Raw genomic sequence first — 24385 nt, 5'->3', positions numbered from 1 at the left:
TACAATCATACTACTTTCCTACACCACAATTCTTCAAGCTGAAGTGGCTGTGTTTTCCTGCTCAACGATACATTATCCTAACAATACCAGTAAGCAACACTGGTTACCCGACGGTAATGTACTGTGTTGGCGAGAGAAGCACCTAGCTCTGGTGGTGATTGGTGTTTTGTTTGGAATAGCTACTGTTCTGTACACTTTAATGCTTCTTTTTATTCAACCATTGCAAAGATATTCTCATGTGAGAGGACTGAGATGGGTGGCTAAATTAAAGCCATTTTTTGACGCTTACACTAGCCCTCATGTTATCAAGCATCGCTACCGATTTTCTGGACTGGACTGTTACTCTTATTTAGAATGATTAGTAGTATTTGGTTTGCTATAACCTCCAAGAACAACGAGTACAAACACTATGGGGTAGCATTGACAGTAATATGCATCCTCATTTTGAGCATAATTATTTTTTTGGGTGGAATCTATAAGCAATTGTGGTTAAATATTCTCAACGCTTCGTTTTACACGAATCTAACTATTTTGTCATTTTTCTCCTTCGATTCGGCTACAAAACAACCTGAATTTAGTGGAAAAGGCAACAAAACACAAATGACTGCCACTTACACTTCACTAGGCATAGCCTTTGTGACGTTCCTGTTCATTCTCTCCTACCATGTGTACAAACGTCTGAAAGAGACCGGTCTGCTCGCTCGCTGTGTGAGAAGAATCCAGGGGACTCGATGTTGGAGAGCAGCTGTCGACAAAGGCAGGATACAATACGTAATGTTGCCACAAGAAGACCTTCAGGATCGAGAAATGAACGATGATTTCGATGGAGAGAGACAACTCGACGAGGAGTATAACTGGGAGAGAGAGCTAGATGTACAAGACAGAGAGCTCAATTCTGAAAATGATCATGTTCCAAAACCTGATTCACGTGAAGAAAGCAGCGATCCAAGATCAAGTGGAGATACCAACTAAAGTTACATATTGTGCACACACACTTGTATCAAGTACGTACTGCATTAGACATAAGAGAAAGTACTGAAGTTTTACTAGTATATAATTATATACATTGCATGCATCATTGTAATGTGCATACTGCATACTTAGCCTAGAATACAAAAAATCTGATGGTGTGTGTGTGTGTGTGTATTCCAGCTGTAACTGCTTAACTCTTGCAATGCGACAAAGACTAACAGTAATATTCATTCATGTATAGGCTTCTAGCCACAATATCTTGGATTTTGCTTCGTTGCGGAGGAGGCCCTGATCCACAGAAAGAAAAAGCTATTTTATAACACACCATGCAAAGCTATACAATGTTATATTGATACTACTATAGCATCTACCGTACATGCAGTATAATTATGTCTCAACCACCAACAACATGCAATTAAGTGGGAGTGTTGAACATAATTATAATTTCAAGGTTGAACTCTGACTGATTATGACTTATTAGTTATTGCATCATTTAGTCTATATTTAGTAACTATTCTAGAACATTCTGACAGGTTCTTATTTAACCATGTGTATGATTGTTTTTTGTCAGTCTTGTCAGTTTCCATTGAACATAAATATTGAACATACCAATGATGAATTACTCACTGTGGATCTCAGTTATTGTCATGAGCCTGGTTTGGGCTGTTGGAGGTGAGCTTATGCTAAAATAAATATAATTAAATAGATATAATTATATAGATACTTCTGCATGGTATTATTTATGCTATACAACTTAACTAGGTATAATTATAATGTAAAAATACATTCATTCTTCTGCCTACAAAAACTGTGCCTATGCATGCAGTTTTACACACCAGTAAATAGATTTCTGATGTACTTAAACGTGTCTAATAGCAATCTCTGTCTTAACCGATTAGCCGCGGTTGACGCAAATTTGCGTTATTAAGGAATAAGCTGTTAACCGCGGTTGACACATATTTGTGTCAACCGCACATTACTCTACTCTTATTTAATTTGTGGTAAGCTACAACCTTCCTGAGCTCCACATCTTTGCAAGGCTTCTCTCGAAGGTCAACAGAAGCCATACCGAGTCCGATCACCATAGGTTACCAATCAAAAATTTGCTTAAAATTTCGTGTGAAATTTGTATTTATATAAATTCAATATCAATCTCAAAAGTGAACATACATTATAAGAAATACAATTACAATTAATTCTATGGTACAACAATAACAAAGAGGCCTCTGTACACAGGGGATGAGGTATCCTGGGTATCTTGGATAGTAGTGACAGTGAGTAGGACTTCTCAGACCCATAAGATGGTGGTGGTACCATGGCAGATAGCAGTGACGATTGTTTCACAGAACTGCATGGGGAAGAAAGAGTATTACCAACCAAGCAGATCACCTCTAGAATCAATGGTTCTTACACACAAGTAGCACAGAACCTGACAAACACCAGCCAACAAGCCAGCCCATAAAGAATTGAATTTTAAATGATCAAAAGATTATCATGCAATCAATACACAAACTAAATTGAATAATAACATTCAGCCACATAATTATAATTGAATTGCTATAATAGACAGCACACTAAAAATTGGGTAGATACATGTAACACAGCACTAACTCACAAGCCAACAAACCTAAAAAAGTATACTGAGAACAGCCATACACAAAGTACCTTAGACATAATTATGTATAGGCTCCCACAAGCAAACTTGCATGCAATGGCACTCATAGGCACATATAAAGCAATTGTGATCCTACAACAAACTGGGAGTTCATAAAAAGATTCAATTTTGGGCACAGAAGAATTACAATGCATATCACAGGCAAACACCCAAGCCAACTAATGACAAATTATGACCTAATCCTAGCTGGGGAGCATAACACAACCAACAAGCCTATTATGTTGGGAAGAAAATTTCCTTACACAAGTAAACAGTACACTCATAAACCCAACAAGCCTTTGCTTTCCCCTGAAAAGGTCAGAACATTATTATGCAATCAACCTCTGTACATGTATACAGTGAGCCTAATGAGTAGTGAGCCTAATTGAGTAGTAGCCTAATTGAATTGTAACCTTGGAAGCAAGCAGAACTTCACACAAGCCTAGGCATAGGAATTAACTTTTGGCAGCACTGATAATGTAAATTGTTAGCAGTATAAAGTATCATGCCACAGGCACACACACACACACAAACACCACTTACTGTAAGCAGTTCTACTCCTGGCCTGCCTATGGACTCCCACCATCTCAACCAATCTGTTAGCCCAAACTTTCCGGTGTCCAGCATTCTTCACAGCTATTAACAGAACACATTGTGGATGAGACCAACAGATAGCTAAGCATAACCCCTTTACATTGCAACACTGCTGAGCATACATATATAGGCTTCTGTATTTTAAACTCGGGCTTCAACACACTGCTGGAGCAAGTATACTTTACAAGCTACGTAGGTAAGCGTATATAGTATTATCAGCTAAAAACATACGCACACAAAGCTTACCTCTAAAGTAATCTCTCGCTCTGTCCTTGGCTGGTTGACTCTTCGACTGTTCTACAAGGTAGCTTGAAGAGAACTGTTACTGTTACTAAGGGGTGCATCTTTCTTTGCCACACTGAACAAATAAATTGAATATCAAACACTGTACACTACACTCTAAAAACAGGCTCTAAACTAACTCAGCTTCTACACAAGTATACTTTACACACTCATAAGCTATCTAGGCAAGTGCATAAGCATATTAAATCAGCTCAGAGGCTTATGAAGGCTTACACTAGCTACATAATGCTTGCTATATACACACACAAAGCTTACCTCTGAAGTGATCCCTTGCTCTGGCCCTTGGCTGCTTGACTGTTTTGTTGGAAACCAGGAGATCCTGACACAGTAACTACTGTAGACTACTTTGCTAAGAAGTTGAATAAAGAAAACTGTCACTGTTTCCAAGTTATGCACCTTTCTTTGCTAGAGGCGAATGCTGAAAAAGAGAAAATAATTTTGAATATCAAACGTTGTAGACTACACTCTAAAAACAGGCTCTAAACTCACGAAGCTACTCTTCCAGTATATTTCACACACTCAGAGGCTATCTAGGTAGGTGGACAAGCATATTAAATCAGCTCAAAAGGCTTCTAAAGGCTGAACTAGGAAAATGATGATCGCTATACACACACAGAGCTTACTTGTGAAATGATCCTTCGCTGGGGCCTTGGCTGGTATACTTCTCCGTTCGAAACTTAGAGATCCTGGCAGAGTAGCTATTCTAGACTAGTTTGAAACAAAGTTGCCTGCAGAAAACTGCTACTGCTTCTTAGCTACGCATCTTTCTTTGCTAGGAGCTGATAATAAAAGTAATTTAAAATTAATTAGATTTTGGTTCCGCGGTGGGCGGTACTACGTATGAAATCATAACCGCGGCTAATCGGTTAAACAAGCCATAATTATTATAAGCTTACAGCTCCAAATAGGCACTGCATGTAAAGGTGCATAATTGTATGTATTCATATAAGACCAAGTATGTATGCATGTTCAAGTGATGATATAATTATTTAAAAAAGCTGCTTAATTGGTACCATCTTGTGTGGTACTCTCTTCTACTCTGTATATATAATTGATTGTGTGCATGATTGTTTTTGTTATGAAGTACGGTATTATAAGGTTATAATGATAGTATAATTATTATAAGAGCGAGATCTCATATTATCTATTGATAATGAATGCTGTATTTTTACCGTCCCGACATGTTTGTGTTATTGAAATTGCGAGAATTAATGAGATATAAGTCAACATTGAAAGTTAAAACAGAGCTATATACTAGCTGCGATAATCAGTGTATGATATTATTGGGTCAACACATTAAAAGTGAAAGAAGCCAAGAAGCCTTTTAAATTTTAATTATGTGATTGATGTGGCCTACCGATAATTGTGAACTTAGATAATATTATCAGTGTTGTATATTGTTCATGCATACAGGACAATTGAGTGGAGATGTGAGGCTGATAGATACGTCCGGTTTAACAGGAGGCAGAGGAGCTGGTAGACTGGAGGTCTACTATAGTGGACAATGGGGGACAGTGTGTCAGGATGGATTTGGTCCAGCTGGTGCACTTGTAGCTTGTCGTCAGCTGGGTTTCCTAGGTTATGTAGTATATGGAATCATACGGAGGTTAGTAAGTATATCAATACTTATGCTTGCGTTAAAATAAAATGGATTACTATTATCACTCTTACGATTACAATTCCTTTACTAATATAATAGTTCTGGTGACCTAGCAGCGTCAGAATCCACTCCAACATGGTTGGATGACCTTCGCTGCAATGGTTCTGAAAGCAGACTGGATGAATGCCCACAAAATCCTACCGGAGTTCATAATTGTGACCGTTCTGATGATGTGGCATTAGTGTGTGCAATAAGTGAGTGATGTTATACACTTTCAATAGTTACATACTTCATGCATCTTACAAATTTAGATGGAGTTTTGAGACTAGTGAATCCTGCTACCACTTGGGTAGCCTCCTCTGGTAGACTGGAGTTCTTTAATATTGATCAGTGGGAGACAGTGTGTGATGACAGCTTTGGTCCAAATGATGCAAGAGTGGCTTGTCGTCAGCTAGGGTACACAGACTATACCAAGTATGGAAGAGTAGAAACATTAGGGTGAGTGCATGTACATTTATGACTAATTTTAGTGGATCCAGTTCCTCTTACTGTTCTTCCAATCTTCACCAACCATAATTATATTTATAGTACAATTAAGATAATCATTTTCTACACTATATACAGTTTCTCCCAGCCTTCAAATTCCACTCGGACATGGCTGAATGAGCTTCGTTGCTTAGGAACTGAGAGAATACTGATAGATTGTCCCGCTAACACTATCGGAGTTGAAGATTGTACCCACACCCAAGATGTGGCCTTGGTCTGTACTGCAAGTAAGTTATATGATTATATGAATATAGTGAGGTGCATGCAGTATATATATATAGTAATATATGTACAGTTCCAATGCATGTGTGTATATGCATAGGGGCGGTGTATGTGGGGTGTGTGTGTGTGTGTGTGTGTGTGTGTGTTATGTACACTAATCAGGGGCGTTTCTAGAGATTGAAGCAGGAGGGTGCTCAAGAGTACAGAAAAAATGGGGCGCGCATAGCGAGCGCAATTTTATGCCCCCGCATTTATTTCGGCGCATCTTTCATACATCCAGCTCCTCCCCCATGCAGCCTTGCAGCAAAAAAGTACAGCACACTGCCCAAGAAAAGAGCGGCTCCTACTATCTCTTCTAGAGCTTCTCTCTTCCATTCTAGTTCTGTTACTATGATACTAGACAAAGCATCTAGCTACAGTAATTTTTATGTTATTACATGTGTATATTCTTGTAAATGACAATACAATGTATAATGTTGTAGTTTGTAGCCCAGAGCAATCTATAGTACCGGTACTATAGCTCATAGTTTCCTGCTAAATACACTCAAATGGGATCTAATACATGCATAGCGTGATAATAAGACATAATTATGAGTCAGTCATCTTGTAGGATCTCCATGCACTATTCTCCTGGGGTACATCCTATAACAAACTGGTCAATCACTGCAATGGGGGTGTCCAGTCATTCTAGTGTTAGTCATTGCTTCTCAGTATCTCTCAGTGGAGCAAGAGGTGACTGGGAGAGTGCAGAGGATCTTGATCAGCTATTATGCATTACATAACAACAAGAGTATATGATAGAGGAGAGAGTATCGAACGTAGGCATACTGTACATCAGATGTATGCAGAGAGTAACGTGACTTCCTGTATCTGTCACAAGCTTGGAATTTGCACACTGACCAATCCAAGTTTGGGTGATGTCATCTATCAAGAAAGTAGATTACATCACCCACACACTTGGATGGGTTGATAGATTACTCTAGCCTCCTTCGCAGCCTCTCCTTTTTCTGTTCTTTGTCACTGTAGTTCAATAAGATAAAATATGGTACGAATTGGAGGAACAAAGAAAGAAAGAAGGAAGAGACTAAGAAAAAGGAGAGCCTGCCTTGCTAAGTTGCGTGACGGTAGACGAGTGGTAGACGAGTGAAAATGAACGTGGGCAATCACTAGCTGGGCGGAGCCTGACAGAGCAAAAAGCTACAGCATGCCTACGCATTGCAAACTCTAAATAAAAGCTGTTAGCATCGTAGATAGTAAGCCAGAATCAAGCGTGGAGACATCGTAGACGAGGGCTTACCTAGTAAAGACTAAATATCTAAATTTAGCTCAGTTTTTTTTCCTGAGTTCAGAACAGACCCACTTGATTAGTAGATATAATTATTACAGCAGTATAGTCTACTCTACTCTAGTCTTTCATACTTCCTCTACTGACTAAAGGTCTCACGAAGGCTGACTCTACTGCACTGTACTGTATAGCCTCGACTCAAGGCCGCTTGAAAAAGGCGGCCTGGTATACCTTGTATGCGCATGCGCTAAATAATTGACAACAATTTCATCATACAAATTGTAAAAAAAACGGACAAAGTTACAAAAGGGAATAATACGTATGACAATGTGACCACAATGGCAGCTTTCAGAGACACTAATCAAAGTAGAATAATTATGCTGCAGCAGTGTTGCTTCTTCTAGCTCTGTTTATCAAAGAGACAGTTCAAGAAAGCCTCCCAGACAGCTAGAGCTGCCAGCTAGGAAGAGTGGTGGACTCTTTAATACATCAGTAGATCTTGAGTGAATAACTTCCTGAGTGTCGAGTTAAAGCTTATGAAAAGCTTTCAGGAGTAATCATTAGCTTCTTTATCTTCAGCAATGACTTCTTGTCGAACATAAAGGCAAGATTTAGTAGCAGAAGACTTGCCTGGTCTATATTACCACAGCCTCATCAGGGGACCCACAGGAACACATCATGCCTTTCCTATAACATCTGTAGCCTTACAGTGTAGGGTGTCGTTAAGTAGAGACTTGGCTTGATACAATAAAGGGAGTAAGAACTCGGTCATCTTTGCACAATATTCTATGTAACGGACTGTAAAATCAGAATACAAATAGTATACGGTTTATTTTACTGACAGTATCCACAAATACACGGATTACCCCCTTTTTGGGGTAATGTACACGCATGCGCATACAAGGTATACCAGGCCGCCTTTTTCAAGCGGCCTTGAGTCGAGGCTATGTACTGTACTGTTCATAACAGATTATGTTCCTGGTAAATGCGCTCCAAGTACTGTGTGGGAGGACAGTTACCGGTATTAGGTTTTCTCTCGCCCACGCTCGTTAAAATTTGTCTACGTCAGTAGGGGATCACGCGACTTAGCAAGGCAGGCTCTCCTTTTTCTTAGTTGCTTCCTTCTTTCTTTCTTTGTTCCTCCAATTTTCTCTTCTGTGACAAAGAACAGAAAAAGGAGAGGCTGCGAAGGAGGCTAAGATTACTCTCTCTCTATCATAAACTCTTGATTAGAATGGCAATACTGATTGCGCATGCTCAATTGGGCGTGGTCATGACTTGTAATCGAGATAGAGCTGTGCACAGTTAGCTAGCTAGAGCTACTGAGTGATAGGATTAGTTTCATGGTTGTCTGGGAGGACAGGGGGGTGCTCAAGCCCCCAAAGCCCCCCATTGTACACGCCACTGCTAATGTAATAGTTGTACCATGCATAATGCATATACTATACTATAATAGGGTGCATTGGATTTGTACCCAAGGGCATAAGCCTCATTTACACCAGACCTTTAATTTGGGTTGGAATCCGGATTAAACCTAACCGCGTTCGTGTAAACGGCCCTTATCCTTGTGAGTAAACGCAGAGGGCTTATTAACCCAAGGCGCGCCGCGGCGCCACGGGTTATATTAGTCAGTCAGTCTGTCTGTCTGTCTGTCTGTCTGTCTGTCTGTCTGTCTGTGTATTCTGAGTCTACTCACCTGGATGCGATAGCACTGTGTTTATGCCATGGATAGCCTCAAAACAACAAGTTAGTAGTTTTAAATTTGTTTTGATGTTAAAGCTTCGTTGTCGAATAAAAGCGAGCAAAAGCTAAAAATCTTGAATTTACACGTTGGCAACTAGCTAACTACACATGGCCTTTATTAGAAGCACCCTACGTATTTACAGCTGAAGTGATCCCGTACCAGGAACAATGGAAAGGGGTCGCTAAAATAGAAAGCTAGAATTGTGTCTGGCTTGCTGCAGACTGCTAGGCCCTAGCTACTACAGGAGCCATACTTCTCTGAGACTCTAAGCTTCTTTGCTGTGATCCACAGTGCATATGTACCACTAAAATTCAGCATCTGTTTTTATAATTATATGGTTTCTTAATCATGTCACCAGCCGGCCGAGGGTTTGCACTTTAGTGCTCTAGTTCTGAGGTGTTGTATTCGTGGGTGTTTCTAGAGTAAGCCCACAGCTTCTTATCAGCCAAATGAAATTAGTGGTCATTTTACTATGCTCACTACTCAGAAAAATCTGACCCAGATTAAATCCGGATTCGACCCGGATTATAGATGTGGCGTAAACAGGGCTATAGTTCAAACCAATATCTGCATGAGATATCCATGCACGCACATTAAAAAGACAATTTAGAAACTAAAGGATTCATAGTTTTCCTGCTGATATTCAGTATCATAACAAGTCAAGCTTCATCAAACACATATAAAACTACTTTGAATGATAATTATAGCCAGCCTGAGGTATTAAAGTCTCTGTATACCCTTCAGATGGAGACCTGAGGCTGGTAGGCAACTCAGGCCAAACAGGAGGCTCTTCTGGCAGACTGGAGGTCTATAATAATGAACAATGGGGGGCAGTGTGTGACGACCGCTTCAGTCCAAATGATGCAAGAGTGGCTTGTCGTCAACTAGGGTTCTTAACCTACACTCGATACGGAACAGTTGGAACGCTAGGGTGAGATAATTTATAAGATGATCATTGAGTGCATGATCAACAATGTTAACCCTTTCCCCGTTGAAGCCGTCATATGACGGCCACTCTAGTGGTCATTTTCAAAAATTTGTTGTGCCCACTGTGTTGGAGCTATGCACACACTGTAGGTAGCAGCACATGCGCATTGAGCTGCTCTTTCACATGGTATCTTTAATATGCTGCCTCGAGGTACGCTTTGTACAGTAATGTCGAAAGAAAAGTGACTGTTTGATAATGTTTCAAGATCTTCGTAGTACAATCTCAGTGAGGTTCTAAAGTAGCTAGACAGTGAGAATATCGATGCTTATGGCCTTGTTGAGTGAGAGGACTGTGACTGGGATCATAGCTAGATAAAAAGCTACCTCAAGCTAGAAAATATAGAGCCTGAAGGCCTGAGGAAGAAGCTCTTGCGATGGAACAACTTCTTGGATCTGGTAAGTCTAGAGTAGCATCTGTAGTCTTGATAGCTTCAGTATAACTGTATTTAGGCTAGTTAGTACAGCAGTGGACATCATGAGCCACCATTGAACTTGTAAACCTGTGTGTAGGTGAAGAAAACATTTCCCGGGAAAAGGGCGTCTGCTGATACGACCTCGCAGAGAACTTTCTGCAGATCCTGATTGAACCATGTCACTGTGAGAACATTGAGAACACTTATTTAGTGTCTTTAGCCACTCTGTGCCTTCATACAATATTATTTGTGTACATAGTTGTGAATGTTTGTAAACAATTGCTAATTAGTGGGGGTGGTCAGTTGCTAGGTAACGAAGATGGTGTTAAGATACCTCTGGGGTCTGCGCTACCTGTAGGAAATAGTTACAAGTCATTTCAATGTATGGTTCATGACATACAAATTTTTAAAGAAAATTGTTATTTATTCTGTATTTTCTTGTTTTAATTAAAACGGGGAAAGGGTTAACCATGCATATTTCACAACTTGCATCAAATTATCAATCTTGAAGATTTACTTTATTGTACAGTTTCAATGAAATTTCATCGGACTCTCCAACATGGCTGGACGAGCTTCTTTGTTTAGGAACTGAGAGCAGACTCGTTGATTGTCCAGCTAACACTATTGGAGTTGAAGATTGCACCCACACACAAGACGTGGCCTTGATCTGTACTGCAAGTAAGAATATAGTGTGACATTACTACAGTCTAATGAACTCCTTTTACGCATCTGAATGCTTGACGTTACAAAACCATGCAGTCCTTAATTTGTATTCTTCGCTGTTTTTCCCCTCAGATGGAGACCTGAGGCTGGTAGGCAGCTCAGGCCAAACAGGAGGCTCCTCTGGCAGACTAGAGGTATATTACAATGGACAATGGGGGGCAGTGTGTGATGACAGATTCGGTATAAATGATGCAAGGGTGGCTTGTCGTCAACTAGAGTTCTCAACCTATACTCAATACGGAACAGTTGGAACACTAGGGTGAGTGTGTAAGCTCATCACTGAGTAGTCTCATTAACTTATACTAGCCATTCATGACTCGCCATCGAATCATCCATCTTAAAAAGTTACTTTGTTGATGCATGCATGCACACGTATATATAGTTTCAATGAAATCCTATCGGACTCTCCAACATGGTTGGACGAGCTTCGTTGCTCAGGAACTGAGAGCAGACTCATTAATTGTCCTGCTAACACTATCGGAGTTGAAGATTGCACCCACACACAAGATGTGGCCTTAATGTGCAGTTCTACAGGTTAGAGTTGCCAATCTATGCTATATATAGTATCAAGTATTAATTACATAGCTCGGCGATTGGCATATTACTGCAATGACATGTATAGCTATGTATTTACCTGAAATACAAATGATACATGCATGTTAGTGACACCTAATTACCTGACATTTACAATTGTATTACAGTACCTACTCTTTCGTCATCCAACATCATACCAATCATCAGCATTGGTGTAACTGTTCCTATCGTCGTCATTATCATCATAATTGTGATTATCATCTTGTTCTGTATTTGCATAAGAAGACATCGCCTGGCTCACCTTCCACCCAGGACTCCTGTAGTCAATAATGCTACACCGAAAGCTGCAAATATACAAAATACAGCCTATCCCATGCAATTCATGGACCAAAATCTCCAATACACGAATCAGGCCCCCCCTCAAGATATGTATGCACCTCAACCAGTTGCCCCCTACCCAACTGGACAATATGCTGATCCCTCGTACCCGTACCCTCACACTGAATCCTACCCCTCTGAACCACAGCCCCCTGCCCTGTACCCTGCTCAGTACTTGGCTGGCGGAGAAGCCCCTCCAGCATATCTGAACTAAGAGTGGGTACCGCGCCCACCAAGTAGTATATTCACTGTTGACAGTATTGAACTTTAGGCTGACGTATTAACAACTATAAATGTAGCATAGATTTAATCCTCCTCATTAATTTCAATTGATAGTTATCTTTAGGATAAGCCCTCACGTATACACCCAATGCATGCTACATGCTAATAACACTTGGCTGGCTATATATAGATATACATTGATGTATATAACTTAATGATCTTTACCAAATCCCCTATTATTGTGTGGTCAAATATGTTGACTGAAGGGAGATACAGTACACTTAGTAGTTCCTGAGAATACATATACATATACAGTAGACTCTCGTTATTCGGCCACCCTTGGGAGTTCAACTTGGTTGGAATAGCAAGGTGGCTATATTTCAGAAAATAGCCGCTGAAAATAGCCGTGGCTAAAAAACGACCTTACCTAGAATCTATTAATTTTGTGGTTCTGTCTCGAGGTTAATTCTGTCTCGAGGTTAATGAAGGATAACGAACCATTCTGCCCTCTAGTGCAACAACCAAAGAGGGTGGATTTTTTGTACATAATATTATTTGACAAATGCCAAGTGCCAACACACAACCGGGTGCACGCCTAGACATTGCAGCCAATAGAGTATGGGAGGCTCCTTTGAAAGAACCATTTTTTTATGTTAGGGTATTTAACCCACACGCTGCATCCAACAGACACGCCGACCCACACACAGTCTACCGCAAACATGAATTAATTAAAAAAGGGCCTACAAACAAAGAATTCTAGACATTGAACAGGCATCCTTCTCCCCTCTAGTACTCTCTGCAACGGGAGGCCTAGCACGTGAAGCAACAACCTTCTACAAGAGACTCGCCTCCATGCTATCATCCAAATGGGACCAATCGTACAGCAGCACACTATCCTGGCTCCGTTGCCGACTAACCTTTTCCCTCCTAAGATCATCCATTCAAGCTATAAGAGGGTCCAGATCGTCATGTGGACACCCCTTCAGAGTTGGGGCTATCGACCTGGTGATGTCGGAGGCCCACCTCCACCAATTAACTGAACCTTTGTATGTAACCTTCCATTTTATGTTTGTACCCTTTACCTTTCTTTTTGCTTTGTCCCTTCGTCAATTTCACATTGTTTATTTTGAAAAAAAAAATTATCACTCTATGCATGTAAAAAACGCGCCGCAATAAATGTAGGGGCGTAAAATCGCGTGCGCGGTCTCATTTTTTTCTGTGCTCTTCAGTGGCGGATCCAGAGGGGGTTCTTTGGGTTCAATTGAACCTCCCTTTGAGAAAGAAGTGAGTGGGAGGCTCAAGCAACTAGTTAGCAAGTTGTTCCTTTCTTACTAGCTTTCACATGCACTTCTCACTTACCTTTAGTCCTTGTTAGTCCTGCGAAGCTTTGTCTGTGCAGTTTCAGTGACTATGAAGGCTAAAAACTCTCCAGCGTAGTGCATGCAGACTGCTTATGAAAAGTGATGACCTTTTTTTTAGTTCGGTGTGTTAATAATTATTATTAGCGCATGCTCACTGTTTCGAAGAAGTGACGACCTTTTTTTTAACAGTCCTTGACCCGCTCAGAGCCCTGGAACCCCCCTTTCAAGAATCCTAGATCCGCCACTGCTCTTGAGCACCCCCTGCCTCAATCTCTAGAAACGCCCATGAACAAAGGACCCTAGCAGTGAAGGCTGCGATGAAAAGTAGGAATTACCTGTGGGGTGAAAAATATGCTTTGGGTATACATGTAATTATCTGACTAGTCTATATACATGTACAAATCAGAGATACCAAAATTTCGGTATTACTATGCTGTACAAACGTTTATTGTCCTGATTAGTCTAACGTAGCATTATTCCAATGAAGCATAATTATAGCTACTCAAGCAAAAGAAGCAATCCTATTCGAAAGTACCTTTTGTTAGTGCATATTCATTAAATATTCACACAGCTCAAAATCAATATGAACGTTTTAACTTTCCCGAACCATACGAAAATACATATGTTATATACATATACTATATACGGTAGTGACTTCAGGTATACAAAGAAGGAGCCGCTGCTCCACAGAAAATAAAAGCTACTTTAAGATTCCTATCATAAAACAGAAACCAAAGCTACGATGTCGTACTATATATACTTACAACAAATCATATCAACCACCAACACATGCAATTAAGTGTAATTGTGTTGATGTTATTATACTACCAATTCTCAAGTAGGTGCATGGTTGTATAAACACACAAAGTAAACCGTAATGCGCTAAACACGAAAGTGTAAGTGGAACAATTATAGTTATATGGAGGTGGCCCAGAACTTACATTCGGGAAAGTATAAAGGCATGCAATCCAATTAAATCCAATACAAGAGTTAATCTACAACTTTACTGGTTTTGAGATCAACGTACAATGCAATTGCTACTATTTGCTGTTGTGCTGGCTGTAACACATCAAGGACACTGCTTTACAGACTTCAGACAAGACTGGGACAATATTTTGTATGTCAGATCAGACAATGGATTGAACACGATATGCCCAAGGCAACCATGTGAGACACTGGACCATTACGCAAACGTAAGTCATTTGAACAACACAAAGTTCATGTTCATGCCAGGATTGCACACTCTCAGTAAAAACTTTCGTATTGACTCTCTTATGAATATTGAACTCGATAGTATGAAGGATAGCAGAAATGAGACAGAGATTGTAAAAATTCAGTGTTATAAAGCAGCAGGATTTATGTTTAAAAACATAAACTTTATCACTATCAAAAATCTGCAAATCTCTGCATGTGGTCAAAATATACCAGTTAGTACTTACAGCGAATTAGGGCACTTTCAAGCGGCAGTTGCTCTTAAGGATGTAACTGCTCTAACAATGCAATCGATAACCATTCGCGACAGTAATGGATACGGGATAGCTGCTGAGGGACTGTATGGATACTCAATAATGGAGGACTGCCTACTGGTGAACAACACTGGTAGCGAAAAATTCTTTGGGGGTAATTTTGTACTAAAATACTATGAAGATTGTCCAAGTATTGACACAAACGAGCGGATTTATGTGAGAATTATGAGATGTAAATTTTTGAATGGAAGTGCACAACATATCAAACATGACTCATATACCAAATGTCAAACCAAAGCAACTGGCATATCTTTGTTTCTTTCGTGCACAAATGTTACTATTCACATGTCAGAGGTGCAACTAAAATACAATAAAGCATACAGCTTTTCCAGTAAAGGAGGAAACCTTTTCATTCTGCTCGGAAACGCCAAACAATATACGAGCAATACGGTCATTGTGGAGAATAGTAACGTTGTCAAGGGAACAGCAGTTATGGGTGGAGGAGCATACGTTAGATTCAAGCAGCCTCCCCAAGAACCTGACAACATAACAGTTGCATGCGAAAACTATGTTAGTTTTAGAAATGTAAACTTTACTAGTAACAGTGGTAAAGTTAGAGGAGGTGCTCTGTACATATTGTTCGAAACAGCGAGCATGTACAAGTCTTGTCCTAAAGGAACTGTTGAAATAGACGGCTGTTACTTTGTAGACAATATTTTAAATGCTTCCGAAGCAGACAGTGGTCTAGCTATCAACATATATTGCTATCTGATTAACGGAGTGGAAGCAACATCTCTTCCTTTCAATACAGTTATCATTGCTCGAAGTCACTTTCTGAGAAACAAACTATTAACGCAGACAGAAAATAGTCAAGATCTAATTTCCGGAGGAGCTACTGTCTTCATTAGTAAACAGAGAAGACAAACATTTATCAATGACTCTAGCTTTGTAAATAACAGCATAACGGCCATTTCTGCTTTCAGATCAAATATTGTGTTCAGTGGCATTGTGACCATAACAAATAATACAGGCCTTGATGGTGGGGGCCTAGTTCTCTGTCAAAGTTCGTACATTTTGTTCAGCCCAAATACCACTGTGACATTTGAAAATAACAAAGCTATTTTATCTGGAGGAGGCATATACGCAGAAGATCAGTGCTTACAATCTAAGCCACTGTGTTTTTATCAAGTGCACATTGCTAGCAATTCGTTACCTAGACATCAAAAGAAGCAAATATTGGACACCATTCATGTGGTAATGATCAACAACACTGCTGGATACGCTGGAAGTCAGATATTTGGAGGGTTTATGGATAAATGCCATACAACATTTGGCATCAGGAGTACGCTAGTTTACAAAAAAATTTTTAATGAAGTTTCATGGCAATGGAATAAATCTAATCTCTCCTATGTGACCTCATTTCCAAAACATATTTGCTTTTGTGCAGGAAAAAAAATTAATTGTGAAAAAAACAACAAAAGTATCCATCAAACCATATATCCAGGTCAATTGTTCGATGTGTCTCTTGTTGCTGTGGGACAATTTAACAATCCTGTTCCAGCTACTATCTTGATCTTGGCCAACATCTCAAGAGGGAAACCTTACCATCATACTATCAAAGCTGAATGCAGTACCATAACACTGACATCAGGACAAAATACTACTACAAGAGAGGGAAAAGTAGTAATTCTCATACAATCAGACTCTGGTGCCCTAGGAGGAACTTACTTACGATCGATAAACATAACATATCGAAACTGTCCATTGGGAACTGTAATAAATAAAACAACTGGCTTTTGTTATTGGTCTTCCGAAGACAGTACTTATAACGCTAGTGACCAAACTATTCAAAAACCAGGCTTAACATGGATAGGTTACCATAACGATACTGATACTGACTCCAAAATTGGAAATGGTTTCATAAAGTTTTCATACTGTCCACAGCTGTATTGTGACTATAATGTAACATCTATAAACATCAGTGAAACATTCGATCCAGATCAGCAATGTCGAAGAGACAGAACCGGAATTTTATGTGGAGCGTGTAGGACGCCATACAGCTCAGCCATAAGTTCAACCAAGTGTGTCCAGTGTTCAGACCATAGTATTACATACCGGCTTCTCCTTCTGCTAGGCCCTCTAGTGGTTGCAGTTCTAGCTCTGCTCTTCATGCTTTGGTGTAATGTGACCATCACAGACGGAACAATAAATGGATTCCTATTCTACACTAGTATGTTTCATGTTAGCGAGGAATTATTCTTACATCCTTTGCAATGGTCTTCTGCCTTATCCAGCCTGGTGGCTTGGTTCAACTTGTATATAGGCATGAGTGTGTGCTTTTACAATGGTTTCGATGTTTTTGGACAAGTCATCTTGAATTTGTTTGTCCCTCTATTTGTTTGGATAGGATTAGGACTACTGATTCTTATTAGCTCAAAATCAAGTCGGATTACTCGATTTGTTGGTAAGAATGCTGTGAAAGTGCTGGCTACAATCATACTACTTTCCTACACCACAATTCTTCAAGCTGAAGTGGCTGTGTTTTCCTGCTCAACGATACAATATCCTAATGTTGTATCTATTAATTGTCTTCACTTTGACATAGATAAATATTCTTGGGGTAGAATAGAACACACCGAGCACAGTACAGAACCTTCTTATATATACAAAGCTAAAGTAACTTCTAGAAGTTTCCACTAAGTACAAAGTACAGTTCCAATTCTAGCTAGATTGTTCTAGATCATTACAGATACATTACAGCTACTTCTAGATAGTTCCGGTGGATACTACATTCCTCCACCCTTAGATTGAAGGTTCATCTGTGGTGGGAATTGAATATCCGTAACGTTCCGGTTGTCTATGACCTCTAGTAGATCGTCTGAGAGGCTCTTGAGCTTGAAGTTGCTCTTCTTCTTGTGAATCTTCTGGTTGAGCTGGTTCTTCTTGGTTTTGTGATTCTTCTGGCTGAGCTGGTGATGAGGGTATGTCTATCTCATCGGGCATTTCTTCTTCAGTTTGCTGCGGTTCATCGGAGGATGAAGAGCGACTTCGAACATGATCCACATGTCTCCTAACTAGTCGTTCGTCTTCTAGTCTCACTCCGTACGTAAGATTTCCTTGTTTCGATACAATCACTCCAGGCGTCCATGGTGAATTGGTACCTGCTTCTCTAACATACACTTTGTCTTGTGGGAAGAATGAGCGTTCTTTCACTCTGACGTCATGAGATGACTTCTGCGAGAGCTGTTTGTTTTCTACCTTAGCTCTGATGTTTGGCCTTAACAAGTCCAAGCATGTTCGGAGGGAACGTCCCATGAGTAGTTCTGCTGGAGTCTGGCCAGTTGTAGAATGAGGCGTTGTTCGATAATGAAACAAAAAACGAGCTAGTTTGGTACTTAACTCTCCAGATCTACTTTTCTTCATTGCTCTCTTGAAAGTCTGGACTGCTCTTTCTGCAAGACCATTGGTTGATGGATGGTATGGTGCAGATAGATGTTAAGTGACGAATTCCATTGCTCTTGGTAAATGTCTTGAACTCGAAACTTGTAAATGGAGTGCCATTATCAGACACTATGACTTCGGGTATCCCGTGGGTAGAGAACACTTGCCTAAGTGCTGTAACTGTCTGAGTGGAGTTGGCAGACGACACAGGCATAACTTCTAACCATTTTGAGTAAGCATCCACAATTACGAGAAACATTTTCCCGATAAATGGTCCAGCGTAGTCGATGTGTAGTCTTGTCCATGGCGTCTTTGGCCATTCCCAAGGATGTAAAGGGGCAATTGGAGGAGACTTTTGGTGAAGTGCACACATCTCGCACGTTTTTACCTTGTTTTCGATATCCGAATCGATTCCTGGCCACCAAACGACACTTCTTGCTAGTAGCTTCATCTTTGTTATTCCTGGATGTCCATCGTGTAGAATTTCTAAGGTCTTGTTTCTGCCTTCTTCTGGAACAACAACTCTTTCTCCCCGCAGCACACAAGAATCCTGTACACTTAATTCCTTGTGACATTTTTGGTAGGGTTGCAACTTCTCGTCATCTGAGAATTTCCATCCTGACAACACTAATCTTCTGACTTTAGACATTACTGGATCGTGGTCTGTCCAGAAGCGGATTTTCTTGGAATCGACTGGTGCACTATGAAGAGTTTCCATTAAAAGAACTGTTTCTCCTGGCAGACTCGCTTCTTTCACTGTCTCTGGAAGAGGTAGGCGGCTTAGGACATCTGCGTTGCCATGTTGTTGTCCTGGTCGGTATTCGATCTTGTAATCGTACGCACTGAGAATCAGAGCCCATCTCTTAATCCTGGCAGATGCCAACACCGGTATCGGCTTGTTTTCACTGAGTAGGTGTTGCAGTGGTTTGTGATCAGAGAGAATGATGAATTTTCGACCTTGTAGATACTGCTGGAACTTCTTTACTCCAAATACAATTGAGAGTGCTTCTTTGTCCAATTGGGCATATTTTCTTTCAGCCGGTGCCAATGATCTGCTGGCAAAAGCTATTGGCTTCTCACTTCCGTCATCCAGTCTGTGTGAAATAACTGCTCCTAACCCATAAGGTGAGGCGTCACATGATAGCAACAGGGTCTTTTCGGGGTTGTAGTGTGTGAGTACATTCGTAGACGTCAGTTGCTGCTTAGCTTCCTTGAATGCTAACTCCTGTTCTTTTCCCCATGTCCACTTCACTTCCTTCTGCAGGAGCTTGTTCAGTGGTGCCAGCTTACTGGACAGATTGGATAAGAACTTTCGATAATAACTGATAGCGCCCAGGAAAGATCTCAATTGTTGGAGATTGTTGGGAGCTGGTGCTTCAAGTAGAGCTCGAACCTTCTCTTGGCTAGGTTGTATGCCTTTAGCTGAGATGACGTTACCCAAATACTGAATACTTGGTAGCATAAAGGCTGATTTGGCAGGGTTGAGTCGGAGATCTGCTTGTTCCAATCGTGTGAGTACCTTGTCCAGGTTTTGCAGATGCTCTTGTTCTGTTTTTCCGGTGACAACAATGTCATCAATGTAAGCTGCTACTCCATCGAGACCGCTCAAGACTCCATCCATAACTCTCTGGAATATGGAAGGTGCTGAAGAAATACCGAACGGAAGTCGAGTATACTGGAAAAGACCTTTGCTCGTGTTGATAGTTGTGAACTTCTTGGACTCGGTATCAAGTGAGACTTGCTGAAAAGCGTTAGATAAGTCGAGTTTAGAGTATGTTTTACCTCCTTCCAGCTGAGAGAATAGATCTTCAATCCTGGGTAATGGGTACTTGTCTAGCTTCGATGCAGAGTTGACTGTCACTTTGTAGTCGCTGCATATACGAAGAGATCCATTGGGCTTGATCACAGAAACAATGGGTGCAGCCCATTCAGAAAACTCTACAGGCTCGATGACGCCTTCATTCTGAAGTCGGTCTAGTTCGGCATTGACCTTTCCCTCAGAGCATAGGCTACAGGCCTTGCCTTGCAGAATCTCGGTGATGAGGCAGGGTCAACATGAATCTTTGCTGAATAACTTTTGACTAGTCCAAGTCCTTCCTTGAAAACATTGGGATGTTTCGCAATAACAGCTTTCAGTGTGTGTTCCTCTTCCACTTTGTGCACTAACTTGTTCCAGTTTAGGCGGATTTTTTTCATCCAGTCTTTTCCAAGTAGACTTGGACCATTTCCAACGACTACTAGAAGAGGAAGCTGCTCCTTTTGACTCTCGTAAACCACTTCAATCGTCGTGGTTCCCTGTACCTTGATGATTTCTCCCGAGTAAGTACGTAACTTGACATTTGTATTCTTCAGTGGAGGTAAACGACCTCGCCAGAGTTTCTTGTAAGTAGCTTCACTGATGATGGAAGCTGAAGCTCCGGTGTCCACTTCCATTTCAAGGTCAGCTTGATTTGCTTTCACGGTAACAGTGATCGGCTCAGTAGTGTTCGTTCTTGTACAATGTAGGAGTAGAATTTCATCTTCAGTTCCTTCTGACTCACTTTGTTCCTGACTGACTCTATGAGTTGACTTGCTTTTTGTCTTAGAGCGACATACTCGAGCGATGTGTCCTTTCTTCTTGCATTCACGACACTCAGCTTCTCGGAATCGACAATCCCTTTGGGCATGGTTTCCTCCACAGCGGTAGCAAGGTCCAAACGTTTTGCTCTTGCTTTCCTTTTGACTTGTTTTAGAGTGCTGGACTTTGTGTAGAGCTTCAGTGTTCTGTGTCTTGCTTGCTTGGAGTTCTTGAGAGTTGCGAGTTGCTGCCTCTGCCGCTAATGCTAATTCCATAGCTTTTTGAAGGGTGAGATTTGTTTCTGAGAGTAAACGCTGTTGAATCCTCCTATCTCTGACTCCACAAACGAGTCTATCTCTAAGCATGTCATCCAGAATAGCTTCGTATTTGCAGTGCTCAGAGAGTCTTCTCAGGCTGGCCATGAATGCTGAAATTGTCTCTCCTTCTTTCTGGCTTCGCATATTAAAATTGTATCGCTGCACGATGAACGATGGTGGAGGCTGGTGGTGTTCTTTCACGAGTTGTACTACCTCTTGGAAAGTCTTGGTGCTTGGCCGTTCTGGAGCCACTAAGTCTCTGATCAGTTGATACGTTGATGCTCCACATACACTCAGTAATATAGCCCTCTGCTTCTCTGCAGCGTCGACATCATTCGCCTGAAAATACTGCTCTAGTCTTTCAGTGTAGGATATCCAGTCTTCTTTGTCTGGACAGAATTCTCCAAAAGCGCCATGCTGGGTAGCCATAGCTTCTTCTTGTCTTCTGAGTTAATCCTCGTCGCCAATTGTTGTATCTATTAATTGTCTTCACTTTGACATAGATAAATATTCTTGGGGTAGAATAGAACACACCGAGCACAGTACAGAACCTTCTTATATATACAAAGCTAAAGTAACTTCTAGAAGTTTCCACTAAGTACAAAGTACAGTTCCAATTCTAGCTAGATTGTTCTAGATCATTACAGATACATTACAGCTACTTCTAGATAGTTCCGGTGGATACTACACCTAACAATACCAGTAAGCAACACTGGTTACCCGACGGTAATGTATTGTGTTGGCAAGGGAAGCACCTAGCTCTGGTGGTGATTGGTGTTTTGTTTGGAATAGCTACTGTTCTGTATACTATAATGCTCCTTTATTCAACCATTGCAAAGATATTCTCATGTGAGGGGACTGAGATGGGTGGCTAAACTAAAGCCATTTTTGACGCTTACACTAGCCCTCATGTGATCAAGCATCGCTATCGATTCTGGACTGGGCTGTTACTCTTATTTAGAATGATTAGTAGTATTTGGTTTGCTGTTACCTCAAAGAACAACGAGTACAAGGACTATGGGGTAGCATTGACAGTAATATGCATCCTTATTTTGAGTATTATTGTTTTTCTTGGAGGAATCTACAAACAACAGTGGTTGAATATTCTTAATGCTTCGTTTTACACAAATCTAACCATTTTGTCATTTTTTTCATTTTATTCGGCTACAAGACAACCTGAATTTAGTGGAAGAGGCAACGAAACACAAATCACTGCCACTTACACTTCACTAGTCATAGCCTTTGTGACGTTTCTGTTCATTCTCGCCTACCATGTGTACAAACGTCTGAAAGAGACCAGTCTGCTCGCTCGCTGTGTGGGAAGTATTCAGGGGACTCGATGTTGGAGAGCAGCTGTCGAACACTGGAACAGAGGCAGGATACAATACGTAAGGCTGCCCCAAGAAGACCCTCAGGTTCAAGAAATGAACAATGATTTCAATGGCGAAAGACAGCTCGACGAGAATTATAACTGGGAGAGAGAGCTAGATGTACAAGACAGAGAGCTCAATTCTGAAGATGATCATGTTCCAAAACCTGATTCACAAGAAGAAAGCTGCGAGCCAAGATCAAGTGAAGAAACCAATTAAAGTTTATTTAGATACATTGTAGCTATCCATACACACTTGTGTGAAATACTGCATTAGACATAAAAAACAGAAAGTACTTACTAGTATAAACATTTCATAATGTAAATGATACACATTGCAACAACATTGCAAAGTGCATATACTTGACAATGACTAATAATTATATTGAAAGATATGCCAAACTATAATATTATTGTGCCTAAAAGTCCACATTGTCAAACAAAGACGCTGTACAAACATGACTTCACTAGTGGTCCTGGTTGATTGCACTTCAAGTTTTAACTTCTGCCAACCAACTTGAAATCCTCTGTATTGCAGGTACCATTATTAGATCAAACATGTTATCAGTCACACATGTACAGAGCACTTAACACATTACAAACAAGGAGTGTGGTTAAGATGTTAGTGAATCCGCAAAAAAGGACCGCAATACTATTCAGATTAAGACCAGGAAGACGCTCCATCCCCTCATCTGCTCTTGACCGTATACATGTATATAGGGTGTAAATTTGGCGAGGAAATGAAGGTAGAGATCACACACAAAAATAACTTTACCAACGTGTTAGGAATGCGCATAATAATATACATGTACTTCAATGCTCTGTACACTTTAACGCTCCCTTTTATTCAACCGCGCGCTACAAATATTTTCATGTGAGAGGATGAAGATGAGTGGCAAACTAAAGCCATTTTTTACGCTTACACTAGCCCACATTTGATTAAACATCACTATCGATTCTGGACTGGACTGTATACTCTTATTTAGAATGATTTGGTTTGCTATGACCTCCAAGAATAATGAGTACAAATACTATGGGGTAGCATTGACAGTAATGCATCCTAATTTTTACTTTCTTGTGGGAATCTATACCAAAACTGTGGTTGAATATTCTTAATGCTTTGTTTTACACAAATCTATATAATTATAGTTAACCATTTTGTCATTTTTCTCTTTCCGTTCAACTACAAAACAACCTGAATTTAGTGGACAAGGCAATAATACACAATTCACTGCCACCTACACTTCACTATAGTCACAGCCTTTGACATTTCTTTTCATTATCTCCTACCACGTGTATAGATGTACAAGAGAGAGAGCATTCTGAAGATAATCATGTCCACAAGATCTAATTCACGAGGAGAAAACAGTGAGCCAAGATCAAGTGAAGATACCAACTGAGAAACTAAAGATACATTGTAGCTATATCTAGAGAGTGTAGACACATTTGTGTCAAGTACTGCATTATAGAAATAGAAATAGAAAACAAAATGTACTTGCAAGTATATACATAATGTAAATTGCAACAATATTGCAAAGTGCATACTTGTTATTCCTCGAGGAATACGATTAAGCTGACTGCGTGCGTATGTGTGTGTGGGTGTGTCTATTCCAGCCGTAACTATACTCTGCAGTTGCAATGCGACAAAAACTAACAGCTTCTATATATAGGCTTCTAGCCACTCTTGGGTTTTGACT

At 40.4% G+C, this 24385-nt stretch overlaps 1 protein-coding gene, 1 long non-coding RNA gene and 1 pseudogene across 7 annotated transcripts; 1 reads left to right on the top strand and 2 right to left on the bottom strand.

Moving 5' to 3' along the window:
• The first annotated feature begins 1483 nt into the window (after window positions 1-1483).
• On the top strand, window positions 1484-24225 carry LOC135351317 (neurotrypsin-like). 4 transcript variants are annotated; one of them, XM_064550294.1, is made up of 10 exons: window positions 1484-1644; window positions 4937-5129; window positions 5223-5377; window positions 5435-5621; window positions 5748-5896; window positions 9665-9851; window positions 10850-10998; window positions 11116-11302; window positions 11426-11577; window positions 23990-24225. In XM_064550294.1, the coding sequence occupies exons 1-10, from the start codon at window positions 1584-1586 to the stop codon at window positions 24037-24039; spliced, it is 1470 nt and encodes a 489-aa protein (XP_064406364.1). In that variant the 5' UTR covers window positions 1484-1583; the 3' UTR covers window positions 24040-24225. The 4 variants fall into 4 exon arrangements, 3 of the variants coding, with proteins under 3 accessions (XP_064406364.1, XP_064406363.1, XP_064406362.1); XM_064550293.1 differs by lacking the exon at window positions 23990-24225 and adding an exon at window positions 12968-13368; XM_064550292.1 differs by lacking the exon at window positions 23990-24225 and adding an exon at window positions 11745-12306.
• On the bottom strand, window positions 2061-4323 carry LOC135351320 (uncharacterized). 3 transcript variants are annotated; one of them, XR_010399434.1, is made up of 5 exons: window positions 4013-4323; window positions 3779-3941; window positions 3467-3578; window positions 3170-3262; window positions 2061-2320 (listed from the first exon to the last, which is right to left on the bottom strand). It is a non-coding gene; the product is annotated as an uncharacterized LOC135351320 (long non-coding RNA). The 3 variants fall into 3 exon arrangements; XR_010399433.1 differs by having other exon boundaries at window positions 4147-4322; XR_010399432.1 differs by having other exon boundaries at window positions 3779-4319.
• Window positions 18414-21748, bottom strand: LOC135351316 (uncharacterized protein K02A2.6-like; annotated as a pseudogene).
• Window positions 24226-24385: the final 160 nt, after the last annotated feature.

Source organism: Halichondria panicea, chromosome 17, assembly GCF_963675165.1.
Source record: "Halichondria panicea chromosome 17, odHalPani1.1, whole genome shotgun sequence".
Taxonomy (NCBI): domain Eukaryota; kingdom Metazoa; phylum Porifera; class Demospongiae; order Suberitida; family Halichondriidae; genus Halichondria; species Halichondria panicea.
Note: the sequence above shows the minus strand (reverse complement) of the source record. Positions and strands in the feature narration are given on the sequence as shown.